This window comes from Opisthorchis viverrini, assembly GCF_000715545.1.
Source record: "Opisthorchis viverrini unplaced genomic scaffold opera_v5_255, whole genome shotgun sequence".
NCBI lineage: Eukaryota > Metazoa > Platyhelminthes > Trematoda > Opisthorchiida > Opisthorchiidae > Opisthorchis > Opisthorchis viverrini.
In genome coordinates this window covers 630,888-652,128 of record NW_008751911.1, presented here as the reverse complement: position 1 = coordinate 652,128, position 21,241 = coordinate 630,888, and the positions used below count along the sequence as shown (strand labels likewise).

At 45.9% G+C, this 21,241-nt stretch overlaps 1 protein-coding gene across 1 annotated transcript in view; it reads right to left on the bottom strand.

Annotated features, from left to right (window-relative positions):
- T265_14755 (hypothetical protein) overlaps positions 1-8,466 on the bottom strand; it is a gene marked incomplete at both ends in the record, with an annotated part of 28,955 nt that extends 20,489 nt beyond the window's left edge. The window contains 2 exons of the mRNA XM_009175083.1: positions 3,061-3,280; positions 8,331-8,466. Of these exons, the coding sequence (XP_009173347.1) occupies positions 3,061-3,280; positions 8,331-8,464 (354 nt within the window). The remainder of the gene's footprint in view (positions 1-3,060; positions 3,281-8,330) is intronic.
- Positions 8,467-21,241: the final 12,775 nt, after the last annotated feature.

The window sequence follows — 21,241 nt, the reverse complement described above, 5'->3', positions numbered from 1 at the left end:
TGTCTGACGGGCGCAGCATTCACATTCAGGTGCTTGATGCCTCGTTTAACGAAGGGACTACAGAATGTTGCCGTGTATGGAGACGATATTGGTGTGTGTGGCAATTCGGAACCAGAGCACCCAATTCACTTGGAAGCCGTACTGAAGCGTATTCGGGAAACTGTTCAGCGGATAAACAAAGCTAAGGCACAACTCGCCCGAGGTTCACGGACACTATTCGGGGATAGATTGGGTCACGGAGAGGTTAGACTATGTCCAGAAAAACTGGCAAGGATCCAGGACTGTACAGTCCCTAATTTGAAGCGGTCTCAAAACAGTTTATCGAACGCCACAGCTAGTTTGTCAAGAACTTCAACACGGTTGCTGCTCCACTGTAAGACTTGCTGCATCCAAATCGGAAGTTCCAATAGACAAGAGAAGTGCATGAGGCCTTCGAACCTGTAAAAGCGCGGATGCCAGATCAGCAACTGACTCCCCATACCGATCACAAAACCCCTCGAGTGGATCGGGATGACCAGAGCTCCTCGCAGAAAGCTCAAACGACAGGCACTTCGGTTACAAGAGTAGGACTTCACGATCCGGCACGTGCCAGGGAAGGAGAACCCCCTGGCTGATGGGCTGTCAAAACCATAGGCTGGATAGGTCGCCCCGAAGATTCAATAGTTGTTTGGGACAACCCTTCTCTCCAGCAACCGGATATTGGTGGCTCAACAGTTCCCACCATCGTTGATAGCAATTCAGGATGACCCCTGTAGAAGCAGACGAGAGTGGCTGGGTCCAAGGTTATTAGTTATTAAAGCGTTTCTTCATTTTCAACCAGTGGATTGACCAACAACTCAGTTGGAGCCCCAATACATGTTGTATGAAGACAGAAAAATGTCACCTGTGTTCTGCTAACTGAGCGTCGTTTCGGTGGAACGCTTCAGTATGTTGCTGAATGTCTCGATGTAGTATCTCACGGAATGTTCCAATCCAACTCACCGGTAGTTTCACTGATATGGTGACGATGAGTTCTCTGGTGATCTCGTAGTAACTCCGACAAAGAGGCTAGCAGAGATGAAACTCTAAAATATTGCTTTCATGCGGAGAAAGCATCAGGTCACTGGCTTTACAACTGAGAGTATGCAACCATGCTGAAATCTGTCAAGGTGACGGGTATGTTCTTAGGTAGCCAATTCATAGATTTCAAAGGACGTCACCAGGATTTTCATTGCGTACTGTCAATCTATCGGGGCTACCAAAAATAGAGATTTGTGTCATGCAGTGGCGCCAATCATTAGCCCCAGTAGGAATGGTACATCTTTGCCTTTCATGGCATTCGGGCTTCGACAGAGACATCACGATAATATCCTTTCGTATAATTGAACGTTTCTGAATGTTCATCGACTTGACTGAGGCAGGTGCTCATTTATTAAAGGCGCACAACCTCACTCTAATTTACTTAATGTCTTCCTTATGGACAGCATTGTTTACAATTTTCGTTAGACTGGGACATCCAGTTTTTTAAGCTACTTTAAGCAGCTCATCAGTCGTTTTCCTGAGGGCACCCAAAATGGATCATACGACCCGCCAAAAAGATACACATACGCTACTGAATATCATTGTACACATAAAGGGATGATAACTTACTCTTATGGTGATTCGAAATGATATCGTCCCAAACACTCTGTCCCTTCATACACATACACTTTGTGGCGGAGTTTGTTGGAGTAACTGAACTTTCAATAACCAGTGGGTACGGTGTGATCAAGTGGAATGACTGGATTTACCGGCAACGACCGCATGATGCCGTGTCACTGGGCCCTCGGGTGGCATTCTTGAAATGTATACGAACTTGCTGGGCAGCTAAACTTAAACTCGTAGGCGGTTCTTTCCAACGCAAACGTTTAGCTCACGTTTTTATATCAACACATGATGGTATGTCCCATGAGATGCAAATTAAAAGTACACACTGACGAGGTCGAAGAAGAGGCCGAACAAGATACGTGACCACGTACTGGTTCGAATCCCATTCGAGCATGTAACTTACCTTCCAATACAACGTCTTGGCAAATGGTAAAGGCTGCAAAAATTCGCTAACTACCTCTCCACAAACGATTGCAGTTCGAACAGGCACTGATCCGTCACCGTGATGCCAATTTCAGAAAAGCCTATCTTCTTCCCATAGGTGAGGCTAATAATCCACCTTTGTCATCCAGACTGAAATTTCACCATGATTGATTAATATAACCTTCGCTGATTTGTTTGCGGTAAACTTACTCAGACCACTTTTCCACTTCGAATAGATGGCTCGAAATGACTTGAGGTGTTTTCCTTTCTACAGGTGGCACAGAATGAAAAAAATACCGTACTCTCTTGATGCATACACTTAAGCCGAGTAACTGAGTCAAGTTGGACGCGCTTGTTATCAGAGTTGCTGCTAACTGAAATAGCTTTCTTGTTGCTCCCTAGCACCTTAGTCCTCATGTCGACACCCCATATATGTAACACGCAGAGGTTGATCAGGAAGCTAGATAAAACACAGGTGTATCAACTTGTACCAGGCACATATGATTNCAACTTGTACCAGGCACATATGATTATATATATATATATATATATATATATATATATACTATAGTTCATTAGACATTATTCACTGCTGACTCAGGCCCATACACCGACAGTTTAGTGAATACGCTGTTTAGAGCAATGAATGCTAACAAATTTTGGTTGACCAGATGACTCAACTGCATGGTGTAAAAGTTTCTATCTATTTTATAAATATACCTGAATGTCATTCGAGAAGAAATCGGTGGGTTGTGCAGGCGTGCGGCTAAGAGAAAACCGGGCCTGGTGCTTTCACTACTGTCTCAGCGAGAGCGGGGCTAAATTAGAAATTCAGAAGATTCAGGCAAGACAAGTATGAATAAGCAAATCATTATTTGGAGGTAAAAGCATCATCATTCTAAACCCGGATAGATTGCCTGCATCCCGAAATTGATAGATATCCTAAAATAAATAGTCTAGACATTATCGTAAAAATTTTGATGGCAAACAATAGCCCTAAGATCAACTCACTGGGATGGTGACTCCATATCTGACTGATAAGAGAAGGGGCCAAAGAGTTCTGCGGACTGGATGTGTCGGTGGTAGGTTCACACGCCTCATCACTAATTTCAAGTGTTTAGCCCCTTCTTTCGCCGCATCCTGAACAAGCCGTTCGCAAGTTATCACATCTTCAGACTTAGGTGAAAGTGGCAGTTGATTTACTTCTGAGGATACGTGTTTTGAAAACCATCTGGAAAGTTGTGAATAAAGCGACAAACGCCTAATTCAAGGGAACATTTAAGTGAAACGTACGGAGAATTCGCAAAGTTGATTGACATGTCTCTAAGTGTGCAGCCCACAGAAGTAAAGTTTCCAGATAGGACCTGTTTATTATATTAACTACCTTTCAGATCTCCAGAAGGATTCAGCTCTAGCAGAGGCATCAGTGTCTCTTTCAAAGTAAAGCTAACAAAAGACGATGAAAACTGAAACCACATAAAACGAAGTTTCCCTACTTAATTTACCAGTTAATATGCCCAGGAGTTCGCACATAATGAGCATGTTCCGTCGTAGCCACCAACAGTAGGAGAGAAAAGATAATGTGAAAACAGTGAAGGTAGAGGAAAACTCATAGAGCAGCTACAAAATACCTAAAGCATGTGTTCTTAAGCACTCAGAGAATACCACCTGATCAATCCTTTACGCAACAGAGCATGAAAGTTCACCATCATCGCCGTCACCATCCAAAGTTAATCGGTGTTCGACACTGATATTACACTGCCACACAAAGACAATTTATCGGAAATCCTTATTGTGAAGAAAAGAATAAAAGTAGATAAGGAATCGACTTTGTGCTAGTCCACTACAGCTATTCTGAGGCGCCTACACCTCCGGACACTGGATTGAAACTGACAACGTCATTGGCATCGGCTAGCAGTCACATCTTGCACCGTCTCCAACCATGCACATGGAGGATTACGCGGACTCCATCCTGGAAGACGAGCCGCACCGACAACGACTAGACTTTCCGTAAAATCTTTCACGTGTCTTCCAGGTCAAAGGGTGACCATTTCTCTGTTTGCACTAAGCTGAATCGAAGATGCAGAACAGCACTCTTCCACAGCAATGAGTAGCCCTGCTCAATACATAGCCTAACCATTGCAGCCATTGGTGCTGGACACAGCCCCATTAAGGTCCCTGTTTCACAAAGGAACACTCGTTTTTCAACCGTTTTGCTGAAGATTTGTTGGTACCAGCCAACACGAGCTTTGGTTGTGAGAGGACGGTTATCGAGGACCTGATAGCATCTTATTCCAGCTGTTTGCGAAGAGCAACACAACCGTACAAGATAACAGCTCGTACTGCAGCCTGATACACACGCCCCTTGGTGTTCAGGGGTACCTTAAGCCACATGTATCACATATTAGCAAAAACGATCTCGGCCTCAGATATTCATACAATGACAGTCATCATACTAGTCGGAGTTTCGGCAAATATGAAAATAAGTAAAACGCTCTACAGACTACAGAATCTCTCATGGAATAGTAGTTGGCGTGTTCAGTGACTGCACGTGCACAAACACGACCGTAAGCTTTGTGGGAGCAAGGACAGATAAAACCAATCCATCCGAAGACACCTGCGGGCTCTAACGGCTATAGTCTAGATCGATAAGATTTTTGTCAGCAATACTGAGATCTTAAAGACGGTGTTTGTCCCATTACCATGTCGACAAAGAAACTGAATAGGACTAGAGAGAGATTGGATATGCTTATCGGATGAAACTATTTGCAGAAGAGCTTGTAGTGGGTTTTCCGTATGGGACGAGATGGCCCAAGTGATGAGAGCGCGAATGTACTGACCCGAAGGTCCGTGGTTCGAACCCGACCTCAGCCTCTCGACTTCCCCTGTCTAGGCTTGGGCAACCTGGCAGTATCCCAGCCGTCGTGCAACCTTCGGGTGGCATGGCGGTTGGGCACCGAAAGGGTGCTACAGCTGAACGATTATGCTCTCACACGCCCGCACGTCCGAGGATACAAAGAACTTGGCATGTTTGCAATCTTCCTGGGTAGCCTTTGCTGAACAAAAGTGGCAAGAAAATGTGTCCAACACAGCCGAATGGGCCCTAGAAGTTCATGAATACCAAAATTGTGTCACTCATACGCGTAGCGTTGTTCTAGCACTTGAAGGAGTGCAATCCCCAGAAGGCCGAAACCCCACTTATTGAGATAGAGTCAATGTTTCACATTCTAAAATGTGATGAAGGCACGCTACACCGAAAAAGAGGTTACAACTGGAGTCAAGGGCGAAATATCATGCGCGAACCGCCTTATTGGTTCAGGCGTTGCTGCGAGCTACAAGTCTAGCTCACAAATGATTGATAAGAAAAACAGACAGCTGGCCGGTGCAGCATCAAGATGAGCTCTGATGGACTGACAACTTAAAAAGCTGGACCAAAACTGCATGATATTTGCTGATGACTTGAATTGAAGTTGTGTCGCGATGGACAAGGAGTGCGTTGGATGAGGGAGAAATGTGGGTGGCGGGGGTCAAACTGTCGCCAAACTAACTGGAATGTCAGTTGACATCTACGCGCAGAACATTCGAACAGCCCCCCTGACAGTGTTGTTACGGTGGCGATTATTAAGACGATCAGGCCTTAGCTTGAGGCGTGTCTGTGGGAAAGACCTCAAACCTGGAAGTACGAAGGAGAACCAGGAGATGGCCATGCCGAAAAATTTCCTAATCCCACCAGTGCTTCGATAGGTCCGGTGTTAACGCAGTATGGGGCTGACATAGACGTCCGAGTTTTCCTTCATCAAAATGAATCTGCATCCGACTGCACATGGCATCTCCCTGAGGTTTAGCTAGTGTCCGTGTTCTGTCTGACATCTGGTGCCTGAGCGGAGCTGCTGTGACCGCAGTCAAAACACCCGGTGTTGTGCAAAGATAGTACGATTATGCTGCAATGCGAATTGACGTCCGAAGCTGGAACAGCTGACTGTCCGGGATATGGTCCTGATAAGTCCGCTTAACTTCGGAATCTGAGGGCCCCTCAGTTGCTAAGCGAGTTGTTTGCCGCCTGCACAGTCTTGAAAAGCGAAGAAAGAAAAGAGGATCAGGGAGTCAGCATCCACACAAGTGTCCCAAAACGAAGGAGTGCCAGTTACTGATCTACGCTATGAGTAACTGATGGCCATGTGGTCAAGTTGGGTCTGGTCCTGGCATTTGGCACCATGTAGTCAGATTTTTTCTATTTCGGAAGTTCGTACTGCACAGAAACAGTCGGCGGTCAGTACAAATCTGAAGCAGTCGTTCACCTTGTCCATGCGTGCCAAATCCAATAAAAGTCCATCACCCAAAACAGTCTCAGATCCATTCAAATCTCGAGCAAGCACAACGTAAGCTGAGCTTTTGGACCGCCATAACAGCAAACTCAAGGTGTTAAAACGTCTTTGATGGTATCAGAGCTACAGTCGGTTTGTACGTAAGGATACATGATAAACAAACAACAATCAACATCCCGTTCGTGAGACTGCCTAAGACGTTGTCAGATAAGCCAGACAAAAGCAATAATCGGCGAGTATTCGGTCAACCAAGCACCCGCCCATCCAGTGACTCAGAGCAGTGAAAGCTCCACCACACTGGGCTTTGGATCGTCAAAGGAGTATCATTGGGTCTTAAAATTTCGTTTCTGATAAGCAGCACACACCAATTTCAGGAGAATCCAATGTGCGGGTAAGAGCAGTCTATTGTTTTGCTTTCTTCAGAGTACAAATATCTAAAAACAGATGAACAACTCGGAGGTCGAGGTTTGAAGATTGATTTCGAGATATCTGTGGTTGTCGGCGCGAATGTCGCGGTCAACACCAACGCAAGAAGAACGGAGTGGTATTTCTAACGAATGGGCTGCAAGGAGGGAATTATCATTGCGACGAGAAGAAGGGTAGAAGAAGCAGGTGGAAGAGAAGGATGGGAGGCGTTGGCAGTAGTCTGTTCTCCGTCACGAAGAGACTGGACCTTACCGTGTTGTGACGGTTTGCGCACCTCAGCGATCCATTGAGCTATACTGGAGAGTGTCCCGCGACACTCACAGAGTCTCTCATACCAGGTTGGTCAATGGTTAGAGGTCTGACGAACACAGTCTCCTGGCCCTCCAAGTTGGGGGTTGGAACATGTGGCGACTTGTTCCGTAGAAATGGTAATGCATTTGCATTTCCCGCCAAACACCGCTGCCTTGCAGTTAGGCTTTTGAGCCAAAGGCTTTGGTTGAGGACACTAATCGTCCTTCTGTCTAGGTGTGGGCGCCCTGACAGTATCCCAGCCCTCGTACAACCATGACCTACACAACCAACAATATTCTCATGCCACATCGGCCGTCGCGTGGTGCCATCAGCCGGGTCGCCTTACTTGCTGCATACAGAAAGCCGGTAATGCCCGGAGATTATTTCAGTTGATCCGTGCGACCGGTCCCCGGAAACCACCTGTGAGTCTCCTGGCCCTCCAGGTTGGGGGTTGGAACATGTGGCGACTTGTTCCGTAGAAATGGTAATGCATTTGCATTTCCCGCCAAACACCGCTGCCTTGAGGTTAGGCTTTTGAGCCAAAGGCTTTGGTTGAGGACCCTAATCGTCCTCCTGTCTAGGTGTGGGCACCCTGGAAGTACCCCAGCCCTCGTATAACCATGACATTCACAACTACCAATACACTCATGCCACATCGGCCATCGCGTGGTGTCATCACCCTGTTCTCCCTTGCCCGACCTGTTGTATTAAGTAAGTATGGGGACCCAGATGATGGAACCATGGGATGAGTTTATTTCTGGTTGCAGGAAGCAACCTTATACGTGAGATGAGATAGTGTCCAAGCGCTCAATCCTAGAAGAGGACAATAAGGGACCTAAACCAAAGTCTTTGTTTAAAAAGAATAACCACAAGACGGCGGAGTTTGGCAGGAAATGTCAATGCAATATCTGTTTTTCAAGGACAAGTACCCATATTACTTCCAACTAACTTGGAAGACCAGGAAACTGTGTAGGTCAGAACTCTAACCATTGTTCAGCCTGGTGTAAGATACCGCGAAAGTCGTATGAACATTTCCCAGAAAAGCTCAAAGGGGCATGGAAGCTCATAAACCGTCACAACACAATATGGTCCGACCCCTTTGTGGCGAAATTTAAGTGGGCCTTATTACTATCCACATATCTACTCCAACTTTTTTAAAAAAGGACAATATAGCTCGTGGACTGAGGTTGAATTCTCCAGAACTATACACCAGCTTAAGTGATACCGTAAGCAACTTACCCAACATGAGAATCCATTGCCCCGTCAGTATGAACACTAAGGTGTGGTACAAAAGTGCGAGAGCAGGGGAAGGAAATCACACCGACTGCACCGAGTACGGTTCTCCTTGGTAGTGGGGAGAGCACAAACAGGCTCTTCGTAACTACAAAATGAAAGGAAAATCTACCATGATAATCATTATCATTGACGACATTATAGGACAATATTGATGTTCCACTATCTTACAATCAACTCAGTTGCTTATAAAGAAAAGATGGGATAATAAGGGGGAGCTATGGCTGAGCTATCTCCAATACTCAGTCAGACAATTTGGATATGAAACTGACAGTATGGAAGCTACTGACATCCGTTAGCTACTATATCGTTCAGTGTCTCCAGTCAAACACAAAGAGGGCCGTCCTGGAAGGTGTGCAGCATCCACGCCCTTCTTGACATCCGTCATTCACCTTTTCCATGTTAAATTTTGTGCAACTCCGAATGAGGCACGGAAAATAGCGCCCGTCTCGGTAGGCGGTAACTCGGCATGTGTAACAGATGGCCCAAAAACCTGAGCGTGCAGCGATGGATGAAATCTCTGAGTGAAGTACCGTTTGGTTCACCAGAACCCCATCTCCTGATCAAATCATTCCTAATTCGCTGATTACAGTCGACTCCAGCCATAACTCTGAGACATCGGTGGTCAGATGTCTCATACCCACCACCCGAAGTGACGAAATCCTGCAGCCGTAAGACAATATAGCCCACACTGTCTCGTTCACTGGAAATGAGAGGATGAGTGGGAAGAATTAGAAATGATTTCCTAACAAGATTATTGATGTACAGTTTACGTTAACTGTTTGTATGTTGAGTCCCAGGTCATAACTCTGGAAGAGGCGGCGACCTTCAGTCAGACTACTTAGTGTTGGGGTTTGTTATGGACAAGTCACAGACCACTTGTTGGTCATTTTCACTCAATGCACAGCTTGGCAAAAAGAACTAAGTGAGACGATCAGCCTTCTGGATATTCGGGGCACGTGACATAATAAAAACCGACAGTGTAACGTGATTAGCGTGTCCATCATAGGAGAGCTCCTTTTGAAAGCCACCCAGCGTACCCCGACGTTGTGGGTCCGACGTTCCCGACAGACTCATACACCGGTCTGGGATCTCCGATGATCGAACACCGAAATTTTCTCGTATACCTTCTGCGTGTGAAGTCCCCATCTTTCGCCCATTGGGCAGCAGGGATCGAACAACCACGGGTTATACCCTAACCGTGACAAACGGTCGTCACACCACAGGCGTCGAAAGCGGGCAAAAGCTGTTTTGGATTTTCTGAAGCGAGGACTGGATTCATCTTCAGTCACCTTCTTCAAACAAACTTACATAGCAGTCCAGGTAGGCTGCTGTATCTATAGATCGATGGGCTGGTTTGCAAACATGGGATTTGGGTGATTGCGCCGTCTAATGACAGCACTTTGGGCTTTGCAGTTGTGTACCACACGCCTAACCGAGTGGTAAAATTCTTTTGGTCAGTTGAAAGGACTTGTATCTCTAAAGGGTCAGGACCGCATGGCAAATGACTCCCAACGAACGCCACGACGAGATTTCGTGGGCCGATAGAATTGCGCAGACCATATCAATAACCAAGATGAACAAAAAGATGAAAGTGGACAAACGTAAATCTGAAGAACCTGATAAATTCAGACGGGCAACCTGGCAGTATTCTAGCCCTGCTTTCTTCAGGTGGCATGGCAGCATGAAACCGAAAGGGTGTTACACCTGGACGATTTATTGATTTGTGTACAGAATGGAAAGCAACTTCCAAACAAAAGCTACTCTTGTTGGTCAGTCATCATCACCATCATCGCTGACAACATACTGGTTCTTAACTGCTACACGACCAAGAAAAGTCTTAGTAAGGAGCAGGAAGAAAGGGGATGGAGGACTACGAGGCCCTAATTTTCTAACGAAAACGACCAGAATCATGGCCGGCCGAAAGAGTGGAACTATTTACTCACGAAAAGGTATTTACTGCACCGTGGGTCGGGGCGGAACTTAAGTTGGTTTTCACAAAATTCGCTCTGCAGTTGGTCATCCGGCACAAGATAATGCTTCGACTACCAGGCTGATGTCGCGACGTGATTTCGCAGTGACGTTCTTGGAGCAGCGCCAATGTGGTTCGGTAAAAGGATATCCAGTTCTTAGTAGAGCTGTCGGAGACATTACCAGGACCTCACAAACCCCGTCGGAGGGCGCAGAATGCAATCATCCGAGTGGGTGTTTTGCGGGGTTGAAGGCACGACACCTCACGCACAAATTATGTTGTTGTTAGGGGACTGGTGTCGGCGTACCGTTGGGATTCACAGGGTACCTCCAGAGCTTGTATTGTCAAATGCCGGCTGAGGATTTTTCGGAATGTTCGGTTTATCACTCAAGGCAATAAATTACTGGTATATCCTCGTAAACCGCTTCTCTGGGGGAAGGGTTCTTCTGGTCAGTTGATTGAGGTAGCTGAAGGATGAGACTGTTTTCTGCAGCAGAAGCTTTGTCCACTTCCAAAAATCTCGTGACTGTCATGACAATCTAAACTATATCTTTGCATACACCCCTAACTCGTAATTCTCACTCTATATTTTCGGCTCACGTACTAACGTTATTTGACGATTAAAGCTACGATGCGCCCTTCTATTCTGTCTTCCTTCTAACCTCGACCTGGAACTACCGGACGCTCGCAACATTAACCCACCAGTCTTTGGGCTTGTTTGCACGAAGAATATGCGTGTCGCTATCAGCTTGTGTAGTTTTTCAGACACCAGTGAGAGCTGCCATCCTCGGTCATATTGATAGTGTCGAATGATTTGGGCGAGGGGCGAGATGGCCCAAGTGGTTAGAGCGCGACTTTACTGACCGACCTCCGCCACTCGACTTCCCCTGTCTAGGCTTGGGCAACCTGGCAGTATCCCAGCCCTCGTGCTTCCTTCGGGTGGCATGGCAGCTAGGCACCGGAAGGGTGCTACAGCTGAACGCATGATTTGGTCGGATGGTCCTGATACTAGCATGAACTACTTCACTCGTATTCGTTAAACATACTGTCGACCTTCATTAGTAGTGGGTCTACAAATTTTGAGTGACTTTCTGCAGAAATTATCCCAACATTGATGAGCTATGGAGACCGCTGGAGGTGATAAACCGAATAGTATCCTGTTGGTTTGCATGATCCTGGGGGACAGCGAGTTGGCAAGCTAGACCACACTGCTACATGATCGGAACCAAGTTACGAAACCCAGAAGGAGCGTCAATCCTTAACCGAAGCTCTCCGCCGGCAAATAATGGTCACGTGTTTCAAGTCCATGACTGTTGTGCTGGCATCCAAGCAAGACGCCGTAGGCACTTGTACTGGATGTCATGATTTTTGTGTGCTTATTCTTGAAGCTCTCCGCAAATAATGGTCACGTGTTTCAAGTCCATGACTGTTGTGCTGGCATCCAAGCAAGACGCCGTAGGCACTTGTACTGGATGGATGGATTTTTGTGTGCTTATTCTTATACTTACCATATATACTCGTACTGAACTTTTGTATGTACATTTCAGCTCACGTGCGCATGTTCTTAGACAAGTAAAACGTTGCTTATCCTCGAAAACCTGGATTCTGTTCTAACTCGTTCTCGGACACTTTCTAAACGTCTCAATTTACTTGTCTAAGAACACAATGGACCCGCAACTACGACCTCGGTTCTTCGACGCTGACCCAAACTCCGCAGATGCAGCAAAACGCTGGAATCACTGGTTTCGTACCTTCGAAACCTATCTGAAAACCGTCGAATCTTCTAAACCCGACAAACTTGAAACTCTCATCCACTTTGTGGATCCATTAGTATACGATCACATTGCTGATCACACCGACTATGAATCTGCAATCGCCACGTTACGGAAATTATATGTCCGTCCAAAAAATGTCATATATGCACGCTACCTGCTACAGACCTACAAACAGGAGAGTGGACAGGATATCGATCAGTTCGTACAAAAACTGAAATCATTAGCCAAAGACTGTGAGTTTAAATCTGTGTCTGCAACTGAATATCAAGATGAGTGCGTGCGTGATGCTATAATTAATGGCCTGGCGTCCACATCCATCCGCGAGAAGCTTCTAGCACAAAGCGAACTCACTCTGGACCAAACATATCAGCTGGCTAGATCCCTCGAATTGGCTCACAAACAGTCACAGTCATATGTTAGTAACGAACCCATATCTTGCTCTACGATTCCACCCATTTCACAGAATCCCGAACTGCGTGTTGATCCCACCACTGCTGCTGTAAAATCCATTCAGACATGTTATTTCTGCGGTTATGATGCACATCCTCGTCCAAAGTGCCCCGCTCGCGAAGCCGTCTGCAATCTTTGTGGTAAACGCGGTCACTTCCGCCGCGTGTGCCGTTCAAAAAATACCTCCAAGTTCCACACAAGTTGTACAACAAAGCCTACTTTATCGTCATTATTCGTTGCAGCAGCTCCTACCTGCCTGGCGCATGCCATCGCAACTATCGAAGTCAATGGCATCACTCTCCGTGCTCTGGTCGACACAGGGAGTTCTTGCAGTTTCATTAACGCTAAGGTCGTGAAACTGCATAATTGGAAAATTTATCCAACTTTCTCAGTCGTCACAATGGCGTCTACATCCCTATCTTGTCGAACGACTGGTTACGCTTGTGTTTCTGTCCGATACAGAGATACCTCATACAGTGAACTGAAGCTCTTTGTAATGCCAAACCTCTGCACCGACGTTTTACTCGGGCATGACTTTCTAGGTCTACATGGCAAGGTAGAAATTTCATTCGGCGGGGATCGTGATGCGCTCACCATCTGCGGCCTGACGGCTGTAAACGTTGAATCACCATCACTTTTCGCCAACTTGTCTCCAGATTGCAAGCCTGTTGCAACCAAATCAAGAAGGCATCATCCGGATGATGAAAAATTCATTCGCGCCGAAGTTGACCGCTTATTGCAAGAAGGCATCATCGAACCGTCAACGTCTCCCTGGAGAGCGCAGGTTTTGATTACTAAGGGTATCAATCACAAACGCCGGATGGTTGTTGACTACAGCCAAACTATCAACCGGTTCACATATCTGGACGCTTACCCTCTGCCACGCTTGGACAAAATGATTGAGGAGATTTCGCACTACGAAGTCTATAGTACATTAGACCTCTTGTCTGCTTACCATCAAGTCCCCATCTCGGCATCCGACAAACCTTTTACAGCATTCGAAGCATGTGGTGGCCTGTTTCAGTTTCGTCGCATACCCTTCGGTGTCACAAACGGTGTTGCGTGTTTTCAGCGAACTATTAACAATATCATTACGACTGAAAAGCTGAAAAGCACGTATGCCTACATAGACAATGTGACTATTTGTGGCAAGACCCAAGAGGAACACGATCTCAATCTCCAGTCGTTTTTGAGAGCTACGAGGAAGTATGGGATCACTCTTAATGATGACAAAACAGTCACTTCTTCAAAAGTTATCCGCCTCCTAGGTTATGAGGTTTCAAAGGGTGTCATTAGACCAGACCCTGAACGCATGGAACCCATCCGTCAGTTACCTCTTCCGCGTACTACCACGGAAATGCAACGTATCATCGGTATGTTTGCATATTATGCTCATTGGATATCCTCATTTTCCGACAAAATCAACAAACTGGTAAAGAATAAAACTTTTCCCCTACCTGCCGACGTCGAGTTGACCTTCGACAACCTAAAGAACGAACTAGAAAATGCTACACTAATCACAATAGATTATAACGAGCCTCTGGTTGTTGAAACGGATGCCTCCGATGTGGCTATAGCCGCGTCCCTAAGCCAAAACCGTCGGCCGGTAGCCTTTTTCTCGAGGACACTCAATCCGAGCGAGAAGAATCATTCTGCCATCGAGAAGGAGGCCTACGCTATCGTTGAATCCATCCGGAAATGGCGGCATTATCTACTCGGAAGACCCTTCAAACTGATCACCGATCAGCGTTCAGTCTCATTCATGTACGGCGGTGGACAGAAGGGTAAAGTGAAAAACGACAAGATACAACGATGGAGGATTGAGCTGTCCGAGTACAAATATGATGTCATATACCGACCTGGCAAGGACAATCATGTCGCCGACACTCTGTCACGAAACGTATGTGCTTCCATGGGGAGCAATAACCAACTCGGAGAGCTCCATAACTCCCTCTGCCATCCAGGCATTACCCGTATGTTTCATTTTGTGCGTTGCAAGAATCTCCCCTACTCCGTCGACGATGTCAAGCGCGTCATTTCCTCCTGCAAAGTGTGTGCTGAACTGAAGCCAAGATTTTGGAAATCCTCTGGTAGACTCATTAAAGCAACACAACCTTTTGAACGTCTGAGTTTGGATTTTAAAGGTCCTTTGCCATCTAATACACGCAACCGCTACTTACTCACTATAATTGACGAGTTCTCTAGATTCCCATTTGCATTTGCGTGTGCGGATATGACCTCGGCAACTGTGATTGACTGTCTCACACAAATCTTCTGTCTGTTCGGAATGCCAGCCTATATCCATTCCGACAGAGGCTCATCGTTCATGTCGTCTGAGATCAATAGCTTTCTTCTGGAGAAAGGTGTTGCTATGAGTCATACATCAGCTTATAATCCACAGTGTAACGGTCAAGTTGAGCGTCTCAACGGTACTCTCTGGAAAACAATAAGCTTAGCGCTGAAATCTCACAATCTCCCGCCTTCCCGTTGGGAATCAGTACTCCCTGATGCTCTACACAGCCTCCGATCATTGTTATGTACAGTCACTAATTGTACTCCACACGAACGTTTGTTCCAATACGCACGTCGATCAACATTTGGAATATCGTTGCCATCTTGGTTGACCACCCCTGGTCCAGTTCTGCTGCAACGAGGTGATAGGTCATCCAAGTACCAACCACTAGTAGAAGAAGTTGACCTTCTGAACTGCAACCCACACTACGCACACATTGCTCATCGAGACGGAAGAGTCGAAACCGTGTCCCTTCGCCGTCTAGCCCCAGCTGTTCAGAGTACAACTGACAATGTTCTCAATCTGTCTGAATCCAACGAGGATACCGAACACCCAGATACGACTGAACTAACCGGACGCCAGCCCGATAGCTCTCAAGCATCGGAATCTTCTTCTGTACCGTCTTCCGAACACCAACCGAGTTATCCTTTGATTCTAGAACAACAGCGACGCATTCATCCTTACAGTTTGAGGAACAGAGAAGCTTGATTCAGTACATCAATTCCTGTCTACGTCAGCTCATATGTGCCTGTTCAAACACTGTCGGGGTGAATGTCATGATTTTTGTGTGCTTATTCTTATACTTACCATATATACTCGTACTGAACTTTTGTATGTACATTTCAGCTCATGTGCGCATGTTCTTAGACAAGTAAAACGTTGCTTATCCTCGAAAACCTGGACTCTGTTCTAACTCGTTCTCGGACACTTTCTAAACGTCTCAATATGATCAGGTGAAGTTTGACAGATGAATGAAAAACCCGCTAGTTAATATCTGCGTGGACGGCGCGAACCCCGAATCAACCATTCAAGTGACTTTCATCCGGGTTTAGTTACTCACCAGTCATGACACTACTACCTAGGCTTCTCGCTGGCGGCGACATGACACATCCCAATAGAGAGCATTCTCACGCCATAGATACCATGAGCCGTTGCGTCACGAAATACATGGGCATCTAAGCGGTTTGAGACACACGGCAGGGCTTGGCTTAGTTCGTTTTCGTAAACAACATATATCGACAGTAGAGTTCAAAGTTTCATCAGGAGGTACCAATAGCTTAATCTTACTAAGGGTAGGGACAATCAAAGCTGCAACGCAGTAACCCAGCCAAGGGGCGGGGACGTTGTAAGATGTGGCTGATTAACGACGTCAACGACTTTCCTACTGTCAATTTCTATCCTTATTATCAGGTGTCGGAAGGTGCAGGCGGCTTTCAGATGAAAAATGGTTGAAGGGCAATGAAGCATCGGCGTGCCGTAGATGATGATGATTAACATAGACCGAATAATCCATTTGTAGTACCACCAGAAGGTCACAGACAGATACTCCGAGTAGTTCATGGTTGAACTTGGAGTGCTTTGTCACACCACTGGTCAGGGGAACAGACATGGAGTAGGTATAGCTCACGTGCATTCGAATGACACGGCTTTACCGAGAAATAGTGATCCAAGACAGAACCTGTCTGTTGACGCCAAAGCTCTCGAATTTCATAGGGGGCACATATACAGTAACCGTGTCAAATTTTTTACTGAAACCGAAGATGATAACTTCCAGGCCTAGGTCAGCAACCATTGAGTCCGTCCATCGTATGATCTCTTCAAACAGCCTGAAGAAGCACGAACATGCCTCCTGGAAGCCATGCTGAGCAAGGGTGACAATGTGAATTGCGGGTCCTGGATGTGGAAATGAAGGGCATGGTTGTGACCTTCTAGATGACCGATATCAGGGAAATGGGCCGAAAGTTCTCCGGGACTCGGGGAGCCCCATTTGTACCAATATATTTCCCGGTCCACTGAAAGCCGCATAGTTTCAAAGGAGAGCAGAAATATATGAGGTATAACTACTGGTGTGCATCATCAGTATTTTTTAGGAAAAAGGAAACGTCTTATAAGGAACTCATAAAGAACTCAGGTCCACTTAAAGTCGCAACATATTACGGTTAACTGAAAACATATCTGAGCATTGTGTTGCAGTAGGACACCATCTTGAGGTTGACCCAGTATTCTTTGCGAACCTCACCCAAAATAAAACCGCTACATAGCCTGCGTTATTTGGGAAGTCCGGCTAGGAAGTCACTGGGATCGGTCAGGTGTCAGTCCCTGCAAGGTTTCCAAACAGGCATAAAGAGAGTCACGTGGACCACACGAAGAGCGAGAAGACTCCGCAATCCTTAACTTGAAAGCAGCGGCCTTAATTCGGATGTTACCTCTCCACGGCCTGCTACCGGCAAACCTTCTGTTAACATGAAACCGGGGTGGAAACCACTACCTTCCATTGTAAAATGTGATCAGACCCACTTAATATATGATCCAACCACCCTAAACTGAGATGTATTATCCGATACTCAATCGAATCGAACCAGCACCTAGTACCCATCTACTGACTATTTTTTATGGACATGATGTAACCAGTTAACGTCTTGTATTTAAGGAAGACATTAACAGAGGTACATTTAGAGATTTGAGGCCTTCAGGTTAGACATCGACTTTACCCGTCACAGTACAGTTAAGGATTGTACAGATACCAAGATAATTAAATGTGTCAACAGACTAGGTTTCTTTATTCTGAAGTCTCCGAGATTTAAGTAAGTGAAGAACCTTAAAGTGGGAATTAGCACTTTGGAGCTGCAAAGTGAAACCAGAACAAATAGTCACTTTTAGGATTTTGCTTGAAGTGGTTTGTGCGATAGCATGCTCGCCAAATAGAAGCGCGATGTTGACCCCATAATTCAGTAGCCGGATCGACGGTCCATTATTAAGGTCAGTGAAAGAACTGGATAAAGGTAGAAAAACGGTCACTCACAGCCAAACACCAATTGTTGTAGGAAGACGTTTCGGTAGCTGATTATGAACACTAACGCGACAAGAAATATGAAGACTAAGGGACATGAAAATTTTCATGTTTCAGGACGACCTTTCGATGCACAAATAGATAGAATACTCAACCCATAGACCAGGTTAAAATTAGGAGGACTGCCTCCTAACAAACATATTCACATTGTTAACTATAACCTATGTTTCAATGCTCAACATTTCTCACTCTATTTCAGCCTTTCATTGGACGGTTTTGTTCCATTCCATTCTTGATTCTTTTGAATCTCGATATTGGCTGTTCAGTTGTTGCAGTATAATTTCCCCAAGGCTATTTGTCTCCTCAATTCCGTGTGTAACTGACAAGGTTGATTAACTGACCAGTAGAGGACATAACAGTTAGATAATACTGAAGTACGAACACCGCCAATGCTCTCCGGTTTTGGGCGTTACACTGCTTAAACAGTTGGCATCATGAGATGGTTTGGGTAACTCATATTCTGATGGTTGAAATTTGTCGGTGTTCCCGGGATTGCGATGAGGACATGTGACGCAGTATAACGGAAGCCAACACACAGGGATGTCGAATAGCCCGAGGTAATAATGGGAGCTGCGCTACCACTGGTGAGGCGGATTAAGTCGCTCATCAGCGAAGGCGGTGGAGATGTCATTACTTGGAAGGTTACTTCACTACTTTCATATTGTGATGGGAGAAACTTGGTTCGCACCGGACGCCTCCGCAGGATTACACAATACACCAAGAAGATGGACACATGCCGTCGCTTGCAACTCCTGTGATGCATTCTAGATCAACGTTATAACACCCCTGGTATATCATAGAACACAATAGGATGGAGTCTATAGTGGAGGCAAACGAGGAATGATGTGAGTGATCACAAAATTATCCACAAGACCGAACCAGCGTTATCGTAATGGGGCGGGAAACGCAGAGGGAGAGACGACCAACCTAGGATTGGCCACACAACCCAATCAGTACGAACGGGTCGCCTCAGGACACCTTCCCTTTGAGGATGCAATTTATACGAGAGTAGGATTACGTTGTACCGTGATGGCTCATGATTGCTGATCTTGCTATTTGATGCGTCCCGAGGGTAGTGAGACAGTCGATCCAACGTGCTTCAGGTAGCCCTGAATGTGCTTCCGACATGGGAAGCATACGATGTTGCCCGGTGTTCATTCGTGCGGCGCGCTCACCTATCGAACGTGACTTCAGCTAACTGTTCAACGTAATGGTTAACTGCCTTTCTATCATGAACGGCACTACCGATATCCTCGAGTCAACCCATGGTCTGTGTTACCGTTGTGTTGGTCGCGGTGGTCTCTCTCGATTTGAATTCTGGACAGCGGTGGACTGCTTCGCATAGGCATAAAATTTCGTAGCGAAGAATGGGGGCAGGGTTGCGGATCATCGGCAGGGGTCGTGGGGACGGAATGAAACGTGAGAGAACAGGGCGGGATATTTGTTGTTTCGCGCACGCTCCGATCTGTCTCCGGTTTGGCAGTAACTGTAATGACGAAAATATTTTCGAAATTTGGTGGAGCAGCGAACATGTTGTCTTCATTTTTCACTGCAATAGTTGAATCTCAGTAATCCAATCAAGGGCCACGAGTTTGAAACTTGTACAGATAGTGAGATGACAACCACGAAATTGAACCCAATGGGACTTTACGGAGCAGCTCAGCCTCCGTGTTGGTTCGAAGTTCCTACCAGATGCACTACGAACGGCACAATTTGCGGGGTCAGTTGGTGTCCCCTCAAACACGTTGCAGGTCTGTTTTGATATCAGAAAAAGGTCAAAAATCTCTGCTCAGTTTGAGGGGAAGCTACGTAGCACTTGGTGCACCGTGAGAAGGTTTCACTAGTCGGGTGACTTCGTCCTAATTGTAGCCGTTGCAGTTTATTGTTGTGTTCTTTTGTCCAGCCAGTATTTGTTCCCGCTGCACAGCATTTTGCAGCTTTTTCAATTACATTTGCTGCAGCTGTTGTTCCACGGGGATGTTGGCGTGACGAACATTTGTTGTAAATGCAGCAAAGCGTCCATCTATGATCGAAATACCTTAAGCAGGTCACCTTGCGCGGCAGACCCGATTGGGAATCCGGGAAACGTATAGTTATCTTAGTGTCAACTTCGGTTGAAACTCAAAGTTGAGTCTCAAATTTGAGGTCTGCAGATCTCTTACGTACACATATGTATGTAAGACACTGGCATTCGGTGCTTTTGCTCTAGAGTTTTAAGTTCGGATCTTGTCCAATTCAACTAAGCTTGAATACACCTATCCTGCGGCGACCAAAGACTAATAACACCCGAATAAGGACCGAGGATTCCCGGTGGAGATGCTGGATCGGAGGCGCCCATACTATTCACCGGGTCCACTGGCGTACGAGATGAAATCTTCAGTATTTCCTGATTCAAGTTTGGAGGATTCGCCCTCATTCAGCATCGAAATTCGCTTTAGTGGCCACGCTGGCAGTAACAATAGTGGAAGATATATGACGGATGCTCAACAATTTTCGTCTGGACTACTGATAAGATGTGCATCTGAGTCACTAAGACGGATTTAGCGCCCTCCAACTGCCTCCGTTGTTACGTAACAACGGTATGGCGTTGTTGCCAATTTGATCTGGTTGTCCCGCTAAAATACTTACCGCAGATTTAAAATGCCGCCAGCTGCTGTGAGTTGCTATATTCATGTTAGTCCTTCGCTAGCATTTCGCTCAAAACGGTTTATCAAGAGGAACGATGTCCTTCATCAGTCTCTAACGGAAACAGAGGGTTACTGAGACTATTTTCATAGAGCGGACACAGCTTTCACAAGGACAAGCTGGGATTTTCGTGCTGGCCGCAGGCTATTTGCACCGCAACTATAGAGTTTTCGAAGCTGTAACTTTAACCGGGAGTTTGTTATTCCATTTGCACCTTTCGGTGATATTTCGCTTATAGCATTTCTTTTAGGTGAGTGAAATTTCAAGGTCATTGAGCACTAGCGATTCGCATTTTTCGCCCGTTTTCGTGATTTAAGACACGATATCGCTATTTGGCATATTTTGGTGTTCTTCAGTGTTCATTAAGAATAAAAACATTTAAAGAATAATTAATGCAAACCCCACCCTGGAAGATCGGTCATATACGCTTGTTTACTTAACATTCCTCAGATTAAACAAACAAGATGATTTCATTTTGTGAACCTGTTTACAACACATTCTCTCATGGATCTCAACTTCTATTAGGTGCAATAATGTTAAACAATAGCATGAACTGTGCAGTCGCGGTGCAAGGGCCAACCGCGGATTGTCCACTTTCTCAGAAATGCATAA